General features: G+C 31.8%; 2 protein-coding genes and 1 long non-coding RNA gene across 4 annotated transcripts in view; all 3 read left to right on the top strand.

The window, feature by feature from the left end:
- Positions 1–20418, top strand: part of LOC126863693 (uncharacterized) — a 32311-nt gene that overhangs the window by 10510 nt on the left and 1383 nt on the right. The window contains exons 4-15 of the mRNA XM_050614103.1: positions 12943–13153; positions 13289–13503; positions 13598–13783; positions 13854–13989; positions 15161–15306; positions 16745–16850; positions 18776–18897; positions 18968–19150; positions 19278–19488; positions 19624–19838; positions 19932–20117; positions 20194–20329. Coding sequence (XP_050470060.1) covers positions 12943–13153; positions 13289–13503; positions 13598–13783; positions 13854–13989; positions 15161–15306; positions 16745–16850; positions 18776–18897; positions 18968–19150; positions 19278–19488; positions 19624–19838; positions 19932–20117; positions 20194–20329 — 2053 coding nt within the window. The remainder of the gene's footprint in view (positions 1–12942; positions 13154–13288; positions 13504–13597; positions 13784–13853; positions 13990–15160; positions 15307–16744; positions 16851–18775; positions 18898–18967; positions 19151–19277; positions 19489–19623; positions 19839–19931; positions 20118–20193; positions 20330–20418) is intronic.
- On the top strand, positions 3138–7556 carry LOC126864040 (antichymotrypsin-2-like). Of its 2 annotated transcripts, none has more exons than XM_050614963.1 (8): positions 3138–3214; positions 5003–5124; positions 5233–5415; positions 5543–5753; positions 5885–6099; positions 6194–6379; positions 6450–6585; positions 6885–7556. In XM_050614963.1, exons 2-8 carry the CDS (start codon positions 5044–5046, stop codon positions 7037–7039), a joined length of 1167 nt encoding a protein of 388 aa, XP_050470920.1. In that variant the 5' UTR covers positions 3138–3214; positions 5003–5043; the 3' UTR covers positions 7040–7556. The 2 variants fall into 2 exon arrangements, with proteins under 2 accessions (XP_050470920.1, XP_050470921.1); XM_050614964.1 differs by lacking the exon at positions 3138–3214 and adding an exon at positions 3686–3782.
- LOC126864076 (uncharacterized) lies at positions 9033–12396 on the top strand. The gene is made up of 3 exons (XR_007689051.1): positions 9033–10562; positions 11163–11790; positions 12021–12396. It is a non-coding gene; the product is annotated as an uncharacterized LOC126864076 (long non-coding RNA).

Raw genomic sequence — 20418 nt, 5'->3', positions numbered from 1 at the left:
CAATTGCTTCTTTTTTTATTATTTAATTTGTACTTTACGATTTGTCCAGCTGGACATTTGGTAAGTTATAATTGTGCGTGCGCGATATACTGGTTAATACGATATACTGATATTTTCCTGAATTTCTTTGTCCACAAAATTGACTATATCAGATTAAATTATTAAATCGGGAATATGTTGATTTGTGAGAAAATGTGGAATTCCAACGTTTGGGATGGCCACCTGACCTTCGTCACCCTCCGCTGTGGGGAGAGAAAGCATCAACACTTAAAGTTGCCATAAATTAAAAATTCACCTGTATGATGTAGAGGCCAGTAGGCCTCGACGTCTCCCACTTGCAAGAGCATAGTCATAGGCTTCGATGTTTTTTCACGGCTGCAACGCCGACAGTACTCTGTTATTCTTTGCGCAATTGTCAACGTGTTAAAGACAATAAATTGATTGTTGCGAATAAAGTTTTCGTAGCAGCCAGTTTAAATTTGAAATCAAGTCACAAAAATTTAACAGATGTTTATTCTGTTTCCCAATTAGTAAACTTTGCTCGAAATAAAGAAGTTGCAAATATTATTAATAGTTGGTTCAAACAAAATACAAATAATCTGATTAAAGAGCTTATAACTGTTTTTGTATATGTTTATTTTATTCATTACGATGTAAAGACAATACTATAGAAAATTTAGATTGAATGCTTTCTAACTTCAATATGGCCAATCATACTATGTAGTTTTATGTTGTTATTAATGTTTTTTGTAAACAGAAATTCTAGATTACACGACAATGATATTCATGGTCCATGCAGTATATTTCACATGCGAATGAAAAAATAAGTTCGACCCTAAGTCGACTAGCGATATGCCATTTCATACTAGTGAAGTCAAAGTAAAAAATGTTCCTACAATGTATGTAGGAGGTAATTACATATATGGAGCACTTGCAGATTTAAATGCTAGATTCGTTGTAATACCATATGAGGTAAACTTAGAAGAAAAAGTCAATAATGTGTAAAAAGAAGCTGCTTCTTTGTAAAACTTTGTGAAATGCAAAAGAAGCAAATAAATCTTGTAGCATCCAGATTTCAGTATGTTTATAATTCTTCCAAACGAAGTTGAAGGTTTGTCCGATGTTGAGAAAAAATAGGAAAATATAAGTTTAAGCAACATTGTAAGTCATGGAAATATACACCAAAGTTCAAGGTGCAAAGTAAATTTAAAGAGAACGAGATTGCAGCGGAGATATATATATAGTGTAACTCGTGTAAAGACAACTATTTCTTATTTTTTAATTTCTATTTTATGAAGTTGATGAATTTGACCGATCCATATACTGATAAAATTGAAGTACGTGGGATTATATGTGAAGGTTGGAAGTCTATCATATAAGTTGGAAGATTATATGACTTCTAACCAAAATCGTTTTAATTATAAAAAAGAGTCAAGCAGTAAGTTGGCCTCAGATGTTATTTTATCCGGTCGTCGTAATGCTGCCGGCCACAATACTGATGCATATGCTGCCACGAACACACAATCATACGCAGAATTAATCACCGGTACCGACAACCTTTGTCGGACAACTCGGAAACTAACACTGTGCGGCGGTTACATGTACAGGAAAAAGTTATGCAGAATCGTTTCTTCTATGGTACATTAGGATATCCTAGAAATTATAGAGATTCAGTTCGATCTGTACATTTGCAAAAACGGTATTAAAAAATGTTGTTATTTCTATACTCAGAGGTAAGATCAGAATAGTTATTATTTTATTGAATGGATAAATCTATCACACTGTTCTGAGCCAAAACGCGCTTACAAAAACTAGGGATAAAAACAAAAAAGGCATCTTAAGCCTATCGATTAAATCTATCGATTGTAACTAGGATCATCCTCTAGTTACTATTTCTTATAACTAATGCATCTGCATATGGATGGCGAGCACGAACTCACGTTGTCATTTTCAACGAAGAAGCTTATATAAAATTTGTTCCAGGAATAATAATTACAGTTGACAAGTTTCCCAGTATGACTCCAATGAAAATTGATCGGCCGTTCTATTATGCTGTTTATCATAACCAAAGAGACTATCAAGACATCGTAAAGGTACTCAGTGGACAGGTTGATGATCCTTAAAAACATTATTTTGCGGTTCTGTTTACGTACCTTTCTCTCGTACCCTTTAAATCATAGTTTAATTTTCGTTTAATCATTATTGCGCCAATATTTTACCCAAAGTCTAAGGACAGTAATGTCATAATCGCAATATCATAGTAATGTGATAATTAATTCTTTTGCTCCGTAGTTATAAGCATTTTAATAATACCTTGTCTCACAATAAATGTATTGCATTCACCTTAAATTTGCATTATTGTACTCCTTCGTCAACAGTATATATATATATATATATATATATATAGATACATAAAGATATTTATAGATAAAGATGGTATAAAGAGATATTGCATATACCTTTAATATCTTAAAACCGAGGAAGTGGGAGTTTATTAATATTTATTATTTTTATATGATCAAAAATATTTTCTATAATAGGAAACTTTTTCTTTAACAATGTCCCTTTTTCTTTTCCTTTCTTTCGTACCTTTTAAATCATAGTTTAATTATCGTTTAATTATTTTTGCGCCACTTTTTTAAAATACAAGCGCAAGAATATTCACAAGAAAAATATTATTTATGGGATCCTAGTGCACCATGTTGCGATGATAAACCAAAGCCACCACCTTGCCCGTCAAACCGCAGCCCACAACGATCACGGTAACTAACCTATGGGTGCGAACTTTGTCAGGAAAATCCTAATCATGAGGAATGTTTTGATAAAAATAGAATCAAAGAATTGACGTCACCTATTATATTTGATTAAACGTATTTAAATAATACATATATGTGTACATAGAAAGATCTAAAATGTTTCATTATAAATATCTTCTTTAATACTCAAAAGCAATCAAGAAGTAAATTTCTTCCTCCTTTCTCACAAGAGAAATTTTTGTACACCATTTACCGTTCCATTAATCCATTTGAAAAAATTAATCCATATTACACACAATACACTTTTGTTTCAAGAATTTCACGAATAATCTTATCGATTACCTCATTTTCGACATATAGATGTAACTATTTTCTTTGTAGCTAGCAAGACCCAGAAGATACTATTTGGGATCATTTCCAACCAGACACTCAGCAACTGCAGTACCACAGTTTATTAGGTAAAGCCATTTTTATTATATTTTTCTTTATTTCTCATCTCGCCTATTTAAAACACTTTTTTGTAAATATATACGAATAGCGAATCAAATAAATTACAAAATAATTTTGTTAAATAATTTATAGAATTCCAATTTACTTTTAGTAGTCTGACTATTACTAAAAAATAAATTCAATTTGTTACGTAATGACGAAAATATTTTATAAAGCATAATTATCTTAATATCATATATTATATCTATACATTTTTTATTTCACGTAGTTAAGCTGGAAAAAATATTTTATTTCCAACTCCAATGCTTCTTTCTATTACTATTTAAGGTTCGTCAAATTTCTCAGCGTTTATTTTATTACTCATGCGCAAGTGTCATTCGATCCTCACTTAAAGCATTAGCGCTTGAAACTGCAACTATGAATTAATTGACCTGTCGAACACTACGATTCATCGAATTGTGGGCAGTTTCTAACACAGTGCCCATATACACACGTACCCAGCACAGCGTACGCAGTAGTGCAAGTATGCACAGATGAAGCGAATGTATTTTTATTCTTTAAAGAAGGTGTCAACAGGTATATTATACGGGAAATGTGCCATTTGTGCAATGCTTACACTTTGGTCAACATACCTATTATGGATTATTTATGTTTTTATTTCATTGAGTCAGATAAATTTTTTGACATCATGTGTATATGAATTATACATATTTATATGTTCATAACATATTTCATCAAATGACAAGTATGTAATACTAATTTCCGTGATGAGAGACAGAAAGAAGATATCACTAGAGAGGTCACGGTCACTTTTAAAAAGTTTGAACTTCCTTTTAAAATGTTGTTATCAAACGGTTATGTTGCCCCCTTACGTAACAAAAATAGCTTACAAATCTGCAGTATTACTACTGATAAATGCGTAAGTCGAGTACTCTTTAAACTATACATAATCTCTCTTCGATAGTCAATGAAATCAATTAATCCTCGTTTAAACCTTCCTCTTCAAGTAATCATTTTCCTTATATACATTCAATCTTCGTCACTTTTATTTTTATATCAAAGGACAACAAGCGAAGGAGTCTAGTGTGTATCAGAAATACGTATTTCTAAACGACACTTTGTTGTCATTTCCGAGATATCTACTGTGTGAATAATGTTGTCTTTAAGTCTCAAGACCCGATTGATTATCTCTTCGATTTATTGGCTGTAACATTTTTACGGTGCAATGATACTTCCAAGTAATAATGTTCAGCTTTTACTAGTTTATGTCTTTTATAGTATATTTTTTAATGATATTAATTAAAAACTTACTGTTTTTTTATTGATATTTTTGTTGGGTGTATGCTAGACATTTCACTGCGAAAAAGCTATATACAGGTTGTTGGGCTGCAGGTTTCCAAAAATTTAGGAGGTGACTCCTGGAGCCGAAATAAGACGAAAATCGTGAATAAAAAAATTATGTTTTCGGCTAAGTTCTTTAGTTATTGCTAATTAAAGTCGACCAAAATATCCCTGCACGCGAGCAAACCTCCTTACGCGGACGATAAGAAGTCAGTCTAAATATTCACATAACTGGGAATTATTCAGGAACAGACATGATATTTGAGAAGTTCTTTTTGAAAGCAAGGGTATGGTAATAAGGAAGCGTACAAGCTGTGCACCAGATGTGTTTAAAAAAGCGCATACTTATTTTGCACAATCTTCAAAGTTTACGTAGCAAGAGACCTATTATTAAGATTTATAATACAATCTACCTTGCCAGTTTTTAACAACAATTTGTTACCTAATTTTTCTAGTAATAAGAAGTTTCTGATTGGTGGCTTCTGCCCTAATAACTATGTCAAAGACGGAAAAAGATGTTGAAGCGCTGCTCTCCGTTTTGGAAGGTGCAGATCAATTTAGTTCTTCATTTTTCAAGGTAAAATAGTGAAATTTAAAATTTATTCTAAATACTGTTTATGAAATGCTTATGCATCCTGCAAATGATCGAAGATGAATAAATTATAGAGATGCAAATGGTTTTCAGACTGTGGTACAACACAATCCTGGCAACCTTATAATTTCCCCTTTAAGTGCAAGTGTTGTTCTTGCTATGGCTGCTTGTGGAGCTCGTGGAAACACAGAAGCCCAGTTTAGAAACGTACTTCATCTGCCAACATCAGAGAGTCTTGCCACATCTGGTTATCAGTCACTTATTGATAATCTCAACGTAGGTATCTCTCACATCCCTCTGCTTTTATTATTTTAACGTATAGTTTAAATTGTAAATTTATTAATATAAAATAACAAATGTATTATTTTATGCTATATGATATTTTTTAACTGTTTTAATATAGAGTTTTAAAGACAATAAACTGGTTATTGCAAATAAAGTCTTCGTAACAGCAAGTTTAAATTTGAAACCAAGTTACAAAAATTTAACAGAAGTTTACTTCCGCTCTGCTTCTCAATTGGTAAACTTTGCTCGAAACAAAGAAGCTGCAAATATTATTAATAGTTGGGTCGAACAAAATACAAATAATCTCATTAAAGAGCTTATAAGTGCTGGTTTGTATATGTTTATTTTATTCATTACGATGTAAAGACTATAGAAAATTTAGATTGAATGCATTTTAACTTCAATATGGTCAATCATACTATAAAGTTTTATGTTGTTATGAATGTTTTTTGCAAAACAGAAATGCTAGATGACACGACAAGGTTAGTACTTGTCAATGCAATATATTTTAAAGGCCAATGGAAAGATAAGTTCGATCCTAAATCGACTAGCGACATGCCATTTCACATTAGTAAAGTTGAAGTAAAAGATGTTCCTACAATGTATAGACATGGTAAATATAAACTTGGAAGACTTGCAGATTTAAATGCTAGATTCATTGAAATACCATACAAGGTAAGTTTAGAAGGAAAAGGCACTAATGTATAAAAAGAAGGTGCTGCCTTATAAAACTTTTCGAAATACGAAAAGAAGCAATTAAATTTTCTAGGGTGACGAATTGAGTATGATCATAATTCGTCCAAATGAAATTGATGGTTTGCCTGATGTTGAGAAAAAATTACAAAGTATAAGTTTAACGAACATTCTAAGTCAAGGATATGAGATAGAAGCGGCATTATGGTTACCAAAGTTCAAGGTGGAAAGTATGCTCAAACTCAATGATGTCTTAAAAGAGGTATATATATATAGTGCGTAATTCATTTACAGATAACTATTTTCTATATTTTAATTGCTATTCTATGTAGATGGGTTTGACTGATGCGTTTAGTACTGCTGATTTTTCTGAGATTGCTGATGGTGAAAATTTGCATGTCAGTGATGTTATACAAAAGGCATACATTGAAGTGAATGAAGAAGGAAGTGAAGCTGCCGCTGTTTATGGTAAGTGAATAAACATGCTATGTTATGGAGTTTACGTGTAAATTAAGCAGAATATCACTTTGTGCAAGTACTAGGTATGAAAATATTCAAAAAGTAATGTAATATGACAAGAAGTTTCTTATTATTTATTTCAACCGGTAGCGAACGTGAAAATATTTTCTTCACATCGTTCCTATTGATCTATTGTTGTTCCTTACAAATTATGTTCCTATAATATGTTTTTAATTAATGTGCAATAATATATTAATATATAATAGTTTGGTTTATTAGTATAAAAGTTTGACATAATTCTGTTCCAGATCCCATGATGGATTTCATGTGTGCTCCTTACAGGACGAGGATGAAAATTGATAAGCCTTTCTTTTATTATATCATAAAAACTATGAATGTTGGAAAGGAAAATGATATGATACTTTCACTATTCTGCGGTTCTGTTAACGAACCCAAACTCTAAAGACAGTAGTGTCATAATAGCAATATCGTAGTAATGTGATAATTAACACTTTACTGACCGCTAGCGGTTCAACGGCATACGCACGTTCGACCGGCAGCTCAAGCGCCGATTCTCTCTGGCGCTGGCTCTGTTTCGGTTTAGACTTTCCAATACCATTCTTTTCGTTCATCGCGAACGGTAAGTTTTTCAAATTGGTATAAAACTGTTGGAGCTTACAAATCAACGCAACTGACGCAACTGAGCAAGGTATCTTAGTACTAAATAACAAATTACTGTTCAAATAATGAGAAAGATTGTCAGCGATAAAAAGCCGATTAATAGGCTATCGGTCGGTAAGTGTCGGCGACAAAAACCGATTAATCGGCTATCGGTTGGTAAGTGTCGGCGACAAAAAGCCGATTAACAGGCTATCGGTCGGTAAAGTGTTAATGCGTATGCTCCGTAGTTATAAGCATTCTAATAATACCTTGTCTCACAATAAATGTAAACTTATATAAATGAAACTTTTTCTTTAGTATCGTTCCTCTTTTTTTTTCTTTCTCTTTTAAATCATAGTTTAATTTTCGTTTAGTTATTATTGTGCCAGTTCTTTAAAATATAAACACAGGAATATTCACAAGAAAAATATTATTTATGGAATCCTTGTAAACATTGTTGTTGCGATGATAAATAATACCGCCACCTTGCTCGGCAAACCGCCGCCCACAACAATCACGGGAACCAATCTATGGGTGCGAACTTTGTCGGGAAAATCCTAATCATGAGAAATGTTGTGATAAGAATAGAACATTTCGCGGTATGGATATTAATTGTGAATATTACGAGAAAGCTTAAATTTTCTTTTATCGTACGTCGAATTTTATGCCCAATACGTAGAATAAAATCATTAAGAAATGACATCATCTAATATATTTTATTAAATGTATTCAAATAATATATATACGTACATATAGAAAGAACTAAAATATTTCGTTATAAATATCCTTTCTAATACTATAAAACGGTCAAGAAGTAAATTTCCTTATTCTTTCTCACAAGAGAAATTTTAGTACACTATTTAGCTTTCTATTAATCCAATTGGAGTTAATCCATATTACATACTATACACTTGCGTTTCAGGAATTTCACGTATAATCCTATCGATTATATCATTTTCAAGATATAGATGTAGCTGTTTTCTTTGTAGCTAGCCACACCCCGAAGATACTATTGGGTTCATTTCCAACCAAACACTCAACAACTATAGTACTACAATTTATTAAGTAAAGCCATTTTTATTGTATTTCTTCCTATTCCTCGTGTCGTCTATTTAAAACACCTTTTCATGAATTTGTATATATATACAAATAGCGAATAAAGTAGGTTACAAAATAATTTTTGTAAAATATTTAATACGTATTATTTGAAGCATAAAATAGTTTTAGTGTATAATATATTTGATCCTATACATTGCATACATGTACTCTTAAATAAATAGATTTCTCTTATTCGTTATTTACAAAATCTATAGAATTCCAATTTACTTTTAATAGTCTGACTATTACTAAAAAATAAATTCAATTTGTTATATATTCTCATTAAAGTGTAAATATTTTAATATCATATATTATATCTATACATCTTTTATTTCGCGTAGTCAAGCTGATAAAAATATTTCATTTCCAATTCGTATACTTGATTCTGTTACTACTTAAGGTTCGTCAGATTTCGCAGCGTTTGTTTTGTTACTCATGCGCAATTCTCGTTCGAACATAACTTCAGGCATTTGTGCGACAGCTTACAGCTATCAATTGATCGATCTGTCGAACACCGCGATCCGTCTAATTGTGGACAGTTTCTAACACAGTGTTTACTACACAGCACAGTGTACGTAGTAGTGTAAAAGTGCACAGGTGAAGTGAATGTGTTTTTATTGTTCCAAGAAGGTGTCAACAGGTAGTGGTATATTATACAGGAAATGTGCTATTTATGCAACGCTTACAATTTGGTAAATATACCTATTATGGATTATTTATGTTTTTATTTCATTGACTCAGATAAATTTTTTGACAGCATATGTACATGAATCATACTTATTTATATACTCACAATGTGTTTCATCGAATGACAAATATGTAACACTAATTTCTGTGATGGTAGATGGAAATGAGATATCACTAAGTAGGTCAGGGTCACTGTTGATAATATTTCTTTTAAAATGTTATCAAGCGATTATGTTGTTTCCTTACATGACAAAAAAACTTACAAATTTTTTTTATTTCTTTTTATTTAATATTTCACATTCACAATTTGTCTAATTTGGACATTTGGTTGAATTTTTTAGCTGTTTGATTATCATGTGGGTGGCTACCCCCAGCGGGGTACCATCTTCGTGTTTGTTAGGTTATATCCTTTATGAACTTACAAATTTGAAGTTACTATTGATAAATGCTTAAGTCAAATACTCTTCAGGTCTAAATGGATTATTTGACATGTGGTAAAAAAAGTTTTACTTTCTTTATAATTTAATTTGCTCAGATTTGTAATAAAATATAAAACTAATATTTTGTACATTAATTACTTAAATGATCAATTTCGAAACACACTGTTCAGAATCTATCACTGTAGACTAATAACAATATTACGTGCCTATCTTTATTTATTTTCTACTAGCACGTCTAGGAGAATCTACACGTGCATATTATTCTTAGAATATTTCTGTCGCTTTTTTACTGGTAGAGCATATTCTAATTAGCGGTACCTCCTAATTCATGCGTAGGTCTCGCGTCTAACGTAAACATCGATCGAAACAAGTCGCTAGTACAAGACGTAATTCGTCGCTATTCTACAAATATTTTGATAGAGCCCATGCATTTATGTAATTTCTATTATATATTCAAATCTTAACTAGGAATTTTTTTGAAACTATAAAAAAAAATACATTGCACTCTAATGCAAAATAACAAGAACATCAAAATTTGTTTCTTTCGTGGAATTGGAATTTTATATATATAGAAGAACGAATAGAATTCGAAGAAAGAAATTACACAAATGACTTTCAAATAAATCAACGTTACATTTTTGAAAATTATTTCAATGAACAAACAGAATTTGCGTGAATCTACTAGTTACAGAGAAAACATGTAATAGATATGTGTAAATATTTATGTTAACAGCAATTTAATGATGTTTGTTGGAAAATACGAGGAAACCCACATTTTTCCGATAATAATAGTCACAATATCATTGCCCTGTTTATGTTTGTAATATAAACCCCATTTGTGATATAGAGTGGAATACCAATGAGATTTAAAATTCATGTTCGTTTGATCTGTTCGATCATACCTACAATCGAATGCGTACTTCGTGATTGGCTGTTCGTTCGTTACCGATCCTTGATAGGTTCGCTCTGTCCACTGCCAGGGATTTTCTGAGTTTGTTTATCGCGTTTTTATATTCGTTCAGACGTTTCTTCTTGCAGTCTGCGTTTAACTTTAGAAGAGAATTGACCAGTAAAACGAGCCGATCGTCACCATGCGTATATGTGAGTAAATTTATATATGTGTATTTGACAATGCAGGTTATCGCGGATCTCGCCTCGGATTATACCGAGTATATACAATTTCTCTTCGGTAGTTAATGCAAATCCATTAATAATCATTTAAACCTTCCTCTCCAAGTATTTATTTTCCTTTTGTATCTTCAATTTTCGTGACTTTTATATTCACATCAACGGATGTTATTACAACAAGCAAACGAGTTTATTGTGTTTCAGAAATACATACTTCAAAAAGATACATCGTTGTTATTTTCGAGATTTCTACAACAGGACTGAAATGTTGTCTTTGAGTCTTAAAACCTGACCGATGATCTCTTCGACCTTTTGGCCTTAACATTATTATAGCGCAATGGCACTAACTATGATGTTTAGTCTTCTACTACATTTATGTCTTTTATAGCATATTTCTTAATAATATTAAATATAGACGTATTGTTTCTTATAGATATTTTTGTTGTATGTATGTTAAACATTTCACTGCATGAAAGGTATATGTGGTGTGTTCGGCTACAGGTTTCCGAAAATTTAAGGGATTATTGACGTCGAACATCAAGAAAAAATTGCGCTTTCGGCTTTATTTTTTAGTTATTGTCAATTAAAAATCGGTCAGTATATCCTTGCAAGTGAGCAAGCCTCCTTACGCGGAAGCAAGGTGGTCAGCCTAAGCAGCGGCGCGCTCAGTGATCCTCAATTCGAACGATACATGGGCTACAGCTTAGTTCGTACACAATCGTGGAAGAGAAGAAATGGTGGATTGAACATTAAACCAGCTTACTCGTGGAAATCCATAAGAACATGTCGAAAACTACCATATCGTAATTGCAAGTGGAAAGGATTACCTTTTCCTCCTTCGAATCCTTTGCCTCCGCGAATGACCACAGCAAAATGACACACGCACCGCGATTGTCTTGGTGACGAGTAGGTACAAAAATGCAACAGATTGTAATAGACGTTTGACATTTTTTTGTAAACAAAGCATGCCTCTTCTCTCCAAATTCTACCGTATTGTGTCTTTATGTTTCTCCAGTAGTAAAAGTCGAAAGGATTTAAATCTGAAGACCAAGCAGGTCAAGGCACAGGTCCTTTTCGACTTATCCACCTGTTTCCAAAGCAGCCGAACCAGTACTGTTGCACTGCTTTGATAGAATAAGGTGGTGCAGCATCTTGCATGAACTATTTCTGAATGCGTGTGGATTTTCTCTTGCCCAGAAATGTTCGTTACGTATATTTGTCATTCCAAATTTATTAAATGTTCCCTCTCCGGTAATTAATATCCTCGCGGGAAAATTGGAAATGCGTTGGATTTTCCAACTAATATATTTGTAAAAATTTTTCTTCTTCAATTTTCATAAATATGATGAAGTACTCTGTGTCGCAGTTTCGCACACCACGCGTACTGAACACACTATACATCCAAGTAACACTGTAACTTGATATTTTCAGTTCTCTGAAACTTCCACGTTGACCGTCAGAATAACTCTGTTCTTCCAAAACTGGTTTCCCTTTTGCTCCAAAATGCCTATAACATGACTATGTAGCAATAGAGAAATTATTCCGAAAGAGATATTTACAATACACTTTGCCAATGCTTTAAACATCTTCGTATGACACGTAATTATCGAGGAATTGCAATGATATTTGAGAAGTTCTTTTTGAAAGCAAGGGTATGGTGATGAGGAAGCTGTGCACCAGATGTGTTTAAAGAAAACGGAGACCTATTTTGCACAATCTTCAAACCTTATATAGCAAGAGATTTATTATTAAGATTTACAATACAATCTATTTTGCCAGTTTCCAATAATAATTTGTTACTAAATTGTTTTAGTAATAAGAAGTTTCTGGTTGGTGGCTCTTGCCCTAATAACAATGTCAGAAGCAGAGAAAAATGTTGAAGCACTGCGCTCCGTTTTGGAGAGTGCAAATCAATTTAGTTCTCCATTTTTCCAGGTAAAATGGTGGGACTTAAAATTTATTGTAAAAGCTGTTTATGAAATGTTTATTTATGCTGCAGATGATTGAAGATAAATAGACTATAGAGATGCAAATTGTTTTCAGACTGTTGTAAAACACAATCCTGGCAACCTTATAACATCCCCTCTAAGCGTAGGTGTTGTTCTTGCTATGGCTGCTTATGGAGCTCGTGGAAACACAAAAGCACAGTTCAGAAATGTACTTCATCTACCAACATCAGAGAGTCTTGCCACATCTGGTTATCAGTCACTTATTGATAATCTCAACGTAGGTATCCCTCACATCCCTTTGCTTTTATTATTTTAATGTATAGTATAAATTATAAATTTATTAATATAAAATAACAAATGCATTATTTTACGCTATAGAATATTTTTTTCATGTTTTAATGCAGAATGTGAAAGACAATAAATTGGCTCTTGCAAATAAAGTCTTCGTAGCTGCAAGTTTAAATTTGAAACCAAGTTACAAAAATTTAACAGAAGTTTACTTCCGCTCTGCTTCTCAATTGGTAAACTTTGCTCAAAATAAAGAAGCTGCAAATATTATTAATAGTTGGGTCGAACAAAATACAAATAATCTCATTAAAGAGCTTATAAGTGCTGGTTTGTATATGTTTATTTTATTCATTACGATGTAAAAACAATACTATACTAAATTTTGATTGAATACATTTTAACTTCAATATGACGAATCATACTATGTAGTTTTATATTGTTATGAATGTTTTTTATAAACAGAAACGGTAAATAGCATGACAAGATTAGTACTTGTCAATGCAATATATTTTAAAGGCCAATGGAAAGATAAGTTCGATCCTAAATCGACTAGCGACATGCCATTTCATACTAGTAAAAGTGAAGTAAAAAATGTTTCTACAATGTATATACAAGGTAAATACAAATACGGAGAACTTCCAGATTTAAATGCTAAATTTGTTGTAATGCCATACAAGGTAAGTTTAGAAGGAAAAGGCACTAATGTATAAAAAGAAGGTGCTTTCTTATAAAACTTTTCGAAATACGAAAAGAAGCGATTAAATTTTCTAGGGTGACGAATTGAGTATGATCATAATTCTTCCAAATGAAATTGATGGTTTGCCTGATGTTGAGAAAAAATTACAAAGTACAAATTTAACGAACATTCTAAGTCAAGGACATGAGGAAGAAGTGGAATTATGGTTACCAAAGTTCAAGGTGGAAAGTATGCTCAAACTCAATGATGTCTTAAAAGAGGTATATATATATAGTGCGTAATTCATTTATAGATAACTATTTTTTATATTTTAATCCCTATTCTATGTAGATGGGTTTGACTGATGCGTTTTCTAATGCTGATTTTTCTGAGATTGCTGATGGTGAAAATTTGTATATCAGTGATGTTATACAAAAGGCATACATTGAAGTGAATGAAGAAGGAAGTGAAGCTGCTGCTGCTAGTGGTAAGCGAATAAACATTCTATGTTATGCAGTTTATATTTAAATTAAGTAGAATATCACTTTGTGCAAGTACTAGGTATGAAAATATTCAAAAGGTAATGTAATATGTCAAGAAGTTTCTTATTATTTATTTCATACTATTCTTGCTTAGTGGCTACAGGATGACTCACAGTCGTCTGTTATATCACTACTTAGGCTAATTTTATATCTATCCATATTTTCTATGAGATAATGGTGTAATATACTTAGGAAAAGAAAAAAAAATGAAAATAAAAATCTTCGTTACAATCTTATCACTGATAGGATTGAAATTAATCAAAGGCATGATTAATTGCATATTAGTTAGCATGATTAACTTGTATGAAAGAGCATGCGTAATTGGTTACAGTGCTTGTACTTACATTATATAGTATTACAGTATATTATATCGTATTACAGTATTATGTACTTACATTATATATATGAATATTTGTACACTTCACAAAACCTTTGATCGTCTCTAATTTCGAGATAAAAACTAAAAAATTTTTAAATTATGAATGCTTTGCCTTATCGAGTTTTATAATCTTACGGAGGTTGTTCATCTAATGGATTGCATTTACAAATATTTTAAAAATATCGTGGATGTGTGTGTGTATGTGTGTGTTCATATGTAATTTACGTTATAGGGACTTTCAAAAAATTATAGAGCAAATAGAAAGCAAGCTATTATGAGGCTAAAAGGGCAGGGTATTCATCAGATTATCGTAGACTCAGCAACCTGTGTAATTTATACCTAACGATTTTGAGGTACGGAGTTAATATACGTAATGTTCCATTTGGTTCCTACAAATCAACATATCCTCTATTGAAGAGTTTAATTTGATATAGTTAATTTTGTAGGCAAAATATAGCAGCTTCCTTAATAATTGTCATGTTTTACAATAAACTTTCAATATTAACACATTCATCATAGTTGTTCCAGGAAAAAGTGGCTTTCCATATTCCAAATATCAATATTTAGATAATATTCCGTCAGAGATATGAAACAGTAAGCTTTGGGTAGCTCTTAGTGCTTTCAAACATGTACGCATGTGTGACTTCCGGTAGCGAACGTGCATATGTTTACATCATATCGTTGTTTCTGCTCTATTCATACACTTACACATAACGTTCGGCATAACTCTGTTTCAGGTTTACTTATGATGGAGAAAATGGCTCATACTACATGGGAGTTCAAAATTAATCGGCCATTCTTTTATTATATCATAAAAACTATGAACGATGGAAAGGAAAATGATATTAATCTTCCATTATTCTGCGGTTCTGTAAACGAACCCTAAATCTAACAACAGTAGTGTCATAGTAATGCGATTATTAATTCGTGTGCTTCGTAGCTATAAGCATTCTAATAATATCTTGTCCCACAAGAAATGTGTTGCATTCGCTTTAAATTTGAATTGTATTACATATATGCGGTCGACGCCGGTACCGACAGCCTTTTCCGGGTATCTCGAAAACTGACACTGTGCGGTGGTTACATGTACAGGAAAAAGTTATTCAGAATCGTTTCCCCTATGATATATTAAGATATCCTAGAAATTGTAGAGATTCAGTTCGATCAGTACATTTGCTAAAACGGTATTAAAAAAGCGTATATAAAATTTGTTCCAGGAGTGGTGCTTATGTATTACTCGTATCCCAGTTGGACTCCAATGAAAATTGATCGGCCGTTCTATTATGCTATTTATAAAAGCCAAACAGAAAATCAAGACATCGTAATGCTATTCAGTGGACACGTTAAGAATCCTTAAAAACATTATTCCGTGGTTCTGTTAACGAACCCAAAGTCTAAGGACAGTAATGTCATAATCGCAATATCATTATAATGTGATAATTAATTCGTATGCTTCGTAGTTATAAGCATTCTAATAATATCTTGTGTCGCAATAAATGTATTGTATTCGCTTCAAATTTGCATTTTACTCCTTCATCAACAGTATATATATATATATAGATACATAAAGATATTTATAGATAAAGATGGTATAAAGAGATATTGCATATACCTTTAATATCTTAAAACCGAGAAAGTGGGAGTTTATTAATATTTATATATTTTTACATGATCGAAAATATTTCCTGTAATAGGAAACTTTTTCTTTAGTATTGTTTTGTTCCTCTTTCCTTTTCTTTCGCTCGTACCTTTTAAATCATAGTTTCATTTTCGTTTAACTTTTATAGCGCCAGTTCTGTAAAATACAAATAAAGAAATATTCACAAGAAAAATATTATTTATGGGACCCTTGTAGACCATGTTACGCTGATAAGTCAAAACCACCACCTTGTCCGTCAAACCGCCGCCCACAACGATCACAGGAACCAATCTGTGGATTCAAACTTTTTCAGAAAATTCTAATCATGAAGAATGTTGTGATAAAAATAGAGCTTCTTTTCGCGGTATGGATATCAATTGTGAATATTACGAGAAAGCTTAAATTTTATGCCCAATATGTAGAATAAAATCATTAAGAAATGACATCATCTATTATATTGTATTAAATGTATTTAAATAATACATATACGTGTACATAGAAAGATCGAAAGTATTTCATGATATCTTTTATAATACTCTAAAACAATCAAGAAGTAAATTTTTTCCTTCTTTCTTACAAGACAAATTTTTGTACTCTATTTATCGTTCCATTAATCCACTTGGAATTAATCCATATTACACACAATACACTTGTGTTTCAAGAATTTCACGTATAATCTTCGATATATAGATGTAACTATTTTCTATGTAACAAGCAACACCCCGAAGATGCTATTTGGGATCATTTCCAACCAGACACTCAACAACTACAGTACCACAGTTTTTTAGGTAAAGCCATTTCTATCACATTTTTCTTTATTTCTCATCTCGCCTATTTAAAACACTTTTTTGTAAATATATACGAATAGCGAATCAAATAAATTACAAAATAATTTTGTTAAATATTTAATGTGTATTATTCGATACGTAAAATAGTTTTAGTGTATAATATACTTGATCCTATACATTGCATACATGTACTCACATACCTACATACTTAGGAAGTCTGCTTATTTAAACAAAATTTACTTGTAGATGTCTCTTATTCGTTATTTATAAAATCTATAGAATTCCAATTTACTTTTAGTAGTCTGACTATTACTAAAAAATAAATTCAATTTGTTACGTAATGACGAAAATATTTTATAAAGCATAATTATCTTAATATCATATATTATATCTATACATTTTTTATTTCACGTAGTTAAGCTGGAAAAAATATTTTATTTCCAACTCCAATGCTTCTTTCTATTACTACTTAAGGTTCGTCAAATTTCTCAGCGTTTATTTTATTACTCATGCGCAAGTGTCAATCGAACCTCACTTCAAGCATTAGCGCTTCAAACTGCAACTATGAATTAATCGACCTGTTGAACACTGCGTTTCATCTAATTTTGAGCAGTTTCTAGCGTAGTTCTTATTAGCGTACCCGTAGTGTAAGTGTTCATAGGTGACATGAATGGATTTAGGATAATTTAAAGTAAGTGTGAGCAGGTACAGGTATATTATGCAGGAAATGTGCTATTTGAGCAACGCTTACAATTTGGTAAACATACTTATTATGGATTACTTATGTTTTTCTTTTCATTGAACCAGATAAATTCTTTGACAGCACGTGTACATGAATCATATATATATTTATATATTCATAACATGTTTCGTCAAATAGTAAATATGTAAAACTAATTTCCGCGATGGGAGACAGAAAGGAGATATCACTAGAGAGGTCACGGTCACTTTTAAAATGTTTGAACTTCCTTTTAAAATGTTGTTATCAAACGATTATGTTGCCTCCTTACGTAACAAAAAAGTTTACAAATCTGCAGTACTACTACTGATAAATGCGTAAGTCGAGTACTCTTTAAACTATACATAATCTTTCTTCGATAGTCAATGAAATCAATTAATCCTCGTTTAAACCTTCCTCTTCAAGTAATAATTTTTCTTATATACATTCAACCTTCGTCACTTTTACTTTCATATCAAAGAATGTTATTACAACAAGCGAAGGAGTCTAGTGTGTATCAGAAATACGTATTTCTAAACGACACCTTGTTGTTATTTCCGAGATATCTACTGTGTGAATAATGTTGTCTTTAAGTCTCAAGACCCGATTGATTATCTCTTCGATTTATTGACTGTAACATTTTTACGATGCAATGATACTTCCAAGTAATAATGTTAATCTTTTACTAGTTTATGTCTTTTATAGTATATTTTTTAATGATATTAATTAAAAACTTACTGTTTTTTTATTGATATTTTTGTTGGGTGTATGCTAGACATTTCACTGCGAAAAAGCTATATACAGGTTGTTGGGCTGCAGGTTTCCGAAAATTTAGGAGGTGACTCCTGGAGCCGAAATAAGACGAAAATCGCGAATAAAAAAATTATGTTTTCGGCTAAGTTCTTTAGTTATTGCTAATTAAAGTCGACCAAAATATCCCTGCATGCGAGCAAACCTCCTTACGCGGACGATAAGCGGTCAGCCTAAATATCCGTACAACTCGGAATTATTCAGCCATGATATTTAAGGAGTTCTTTTTGAAAGCAAGGGTATGGTAATGAGGAAGCGTACAAAATGTGTTTGAAAAATGCGAAAATCAATTTCGCACAATCATCCAAGTTTATAAAGCAAGAAATTTATTATTAAGATTTACAATACAATATGTACTGCTAGTTTTTAATAACAATTTGTTACCAAATTTTTTTAGCAATAAGTAGTATCTGGTTGGTGGGTCTTGTCCTAATAACAATGTCAGAAGCAGTGAAAAATGTTGAAGCTCTGCGCTCCGTTGTGGAAGGTGCAAATCAATTTAGTTCTTCATTTTTCCAGGTAAAATAGTGGAATTTAAAATTTATTCCAAATACTGATGAATAAATTATGCGACACTTATTGTTTTCAGACTGTGGTACAACACAATCCTGGCAACCTTGTAACGTCCCCTTTAAGTGCAAGTATCGTTCTTGCTATGACAGCTTTTGGAGCTCGTGGAAACACAGAAGCCCAGTTTATAAACGTACTTCATCTGCCAACTTCAGAGAGTCTTGCCACATCTGGTTATCAGTCACTTATTGATAATCTCAACGTAGGTATCTCTCACATCCCTTTGTTTTTATTATTTTAATGTATAGTATAAATTATAAATTTATTAATATAAAATAGCAAATGCATTATTTTATGCTATATAATATTTTTTTCATGTTTTAATGTAGAATGTGAAAGGCAATAAATTGGCTGTTGCAAATAAAGTCTTCGTAGCTGCAAGTTTAAATTTGAAACCAAGTTACAAAAATTTAACTGAAGTTTATTTCCGCTCTTCTTCTCAATTAGTAAACTTTGCTGAAAGTCAGGAAGCTGCAAATATTATTAATAGTTGGGCTGAACAAAATACAAATAATCTCATTAAAGAGCTTGTAACTGCTGGTTTGTATATGTTTATTTTATTTGCTAAAGTATAAAGAAAATACTATACAAAATTTTGATTGAATGCATTCTAACTTCAATATTTCAAATTATGGTAAGTAGTTTTCTGTTGTTGCCAATGTTTTCTGTTGACAGCAATGCTAAGTGATTTGACAAAGTTAGTACTTGTAAATGCAGTATATTTTAAAGGCCAATGGAAAGATAAGTTCGATCCTAAATCGACTAGCGACATGCCATTTCATACTAGTAAAGTTGAAGTAAAAAATGTTCCTACAATGTATAGACGAGGTAAATACAAATATGGAGATCTTGTAGATTTAAATGCTAAATTCGCTGTAATACCATACAAGGTAAGTTTAGAAGGAAAAAGCACTAATATATAAAAAAAGCTGCTTCTTTGTAAAACTTTGTGAAGTACAAAAAGAAGCAAATAAGTGTTCTAGGGTGACGAATTGAGTATGATCATAATTCTTCCAAATGAAATTGATAGTTTGTCTGATGTTGAGAAAAAATTGCAAAATACAAGTTTAACGAACATTCTAAGTCAAGGATATGTGCAAGAAATGGAATTATGGTTACCAAAGTTCAAGGTGGAAAGTAACATAGATCTTAGGAATCTCTTAATAGAGGTATATGCATACATATATATAGTGTAACTCATGTAAAAATAATTATTTTTTATATCTTAATTCCTATTTTGCGTAGATGGGTTTGAGTGATGCGTTTGCTGGTGCTGATTTTTCTGGGATTGCTGATGGTGAAGGTTTATGTATCAGTCATGTTATACAAAAGGCATACATTGAAGTGAATGAAGAAGGAAGTGAAGCTGTTGCTGTTACTCGTAAGTTACAGAATTAGTCTACATATTGTTCCACTTGGTTCTTACAAATCAACATATTTTCCATTTAAGAATTTTACCTGATACGGTTA

This window comes from Bombus huntii, chromosome 3, assembly GCF_024542735.1.
Source record: "Bombus huntii isolate Logan2020A chromosome 3, iyBomHunt1.1, whole genome shotgun sequence".
Taxonomy (NCBI): Eukaryota; Metazoa; Arthropoda; class Insecta; order Hymenoptera; family Apidae; genus Bombus; species Bombus huntii.
This window is presented reverse-complemented; position numbering and strand designations above follow the sequence as displayed.

Excerpts from the sequence above, each read along its gene's own strand:
- LOC126864040 (XM_050614963.1), top strand. The coding sequence starts at position 5,044 with ATGTCAAAGACGGAAAAAGATGTTGAAGCGCTGCTCTCCGTTTTGGAA. Across the intron at positions 5,125-5,232 it reads TTAGTTCTTCATTTTTCAAG|ACTGTGGTACAACACAATCC; the intron begins GTAAAATAGTGA and ends AATGGTTTTCAG. Across the intron at positions 6,586-6,884 it reads TGAAGCTGCCGCTGTTTATG|ATCCCATGATGGATTTCATG; the intron begins GTAAGTGAATAA and ends ATTCTGTTCCAG.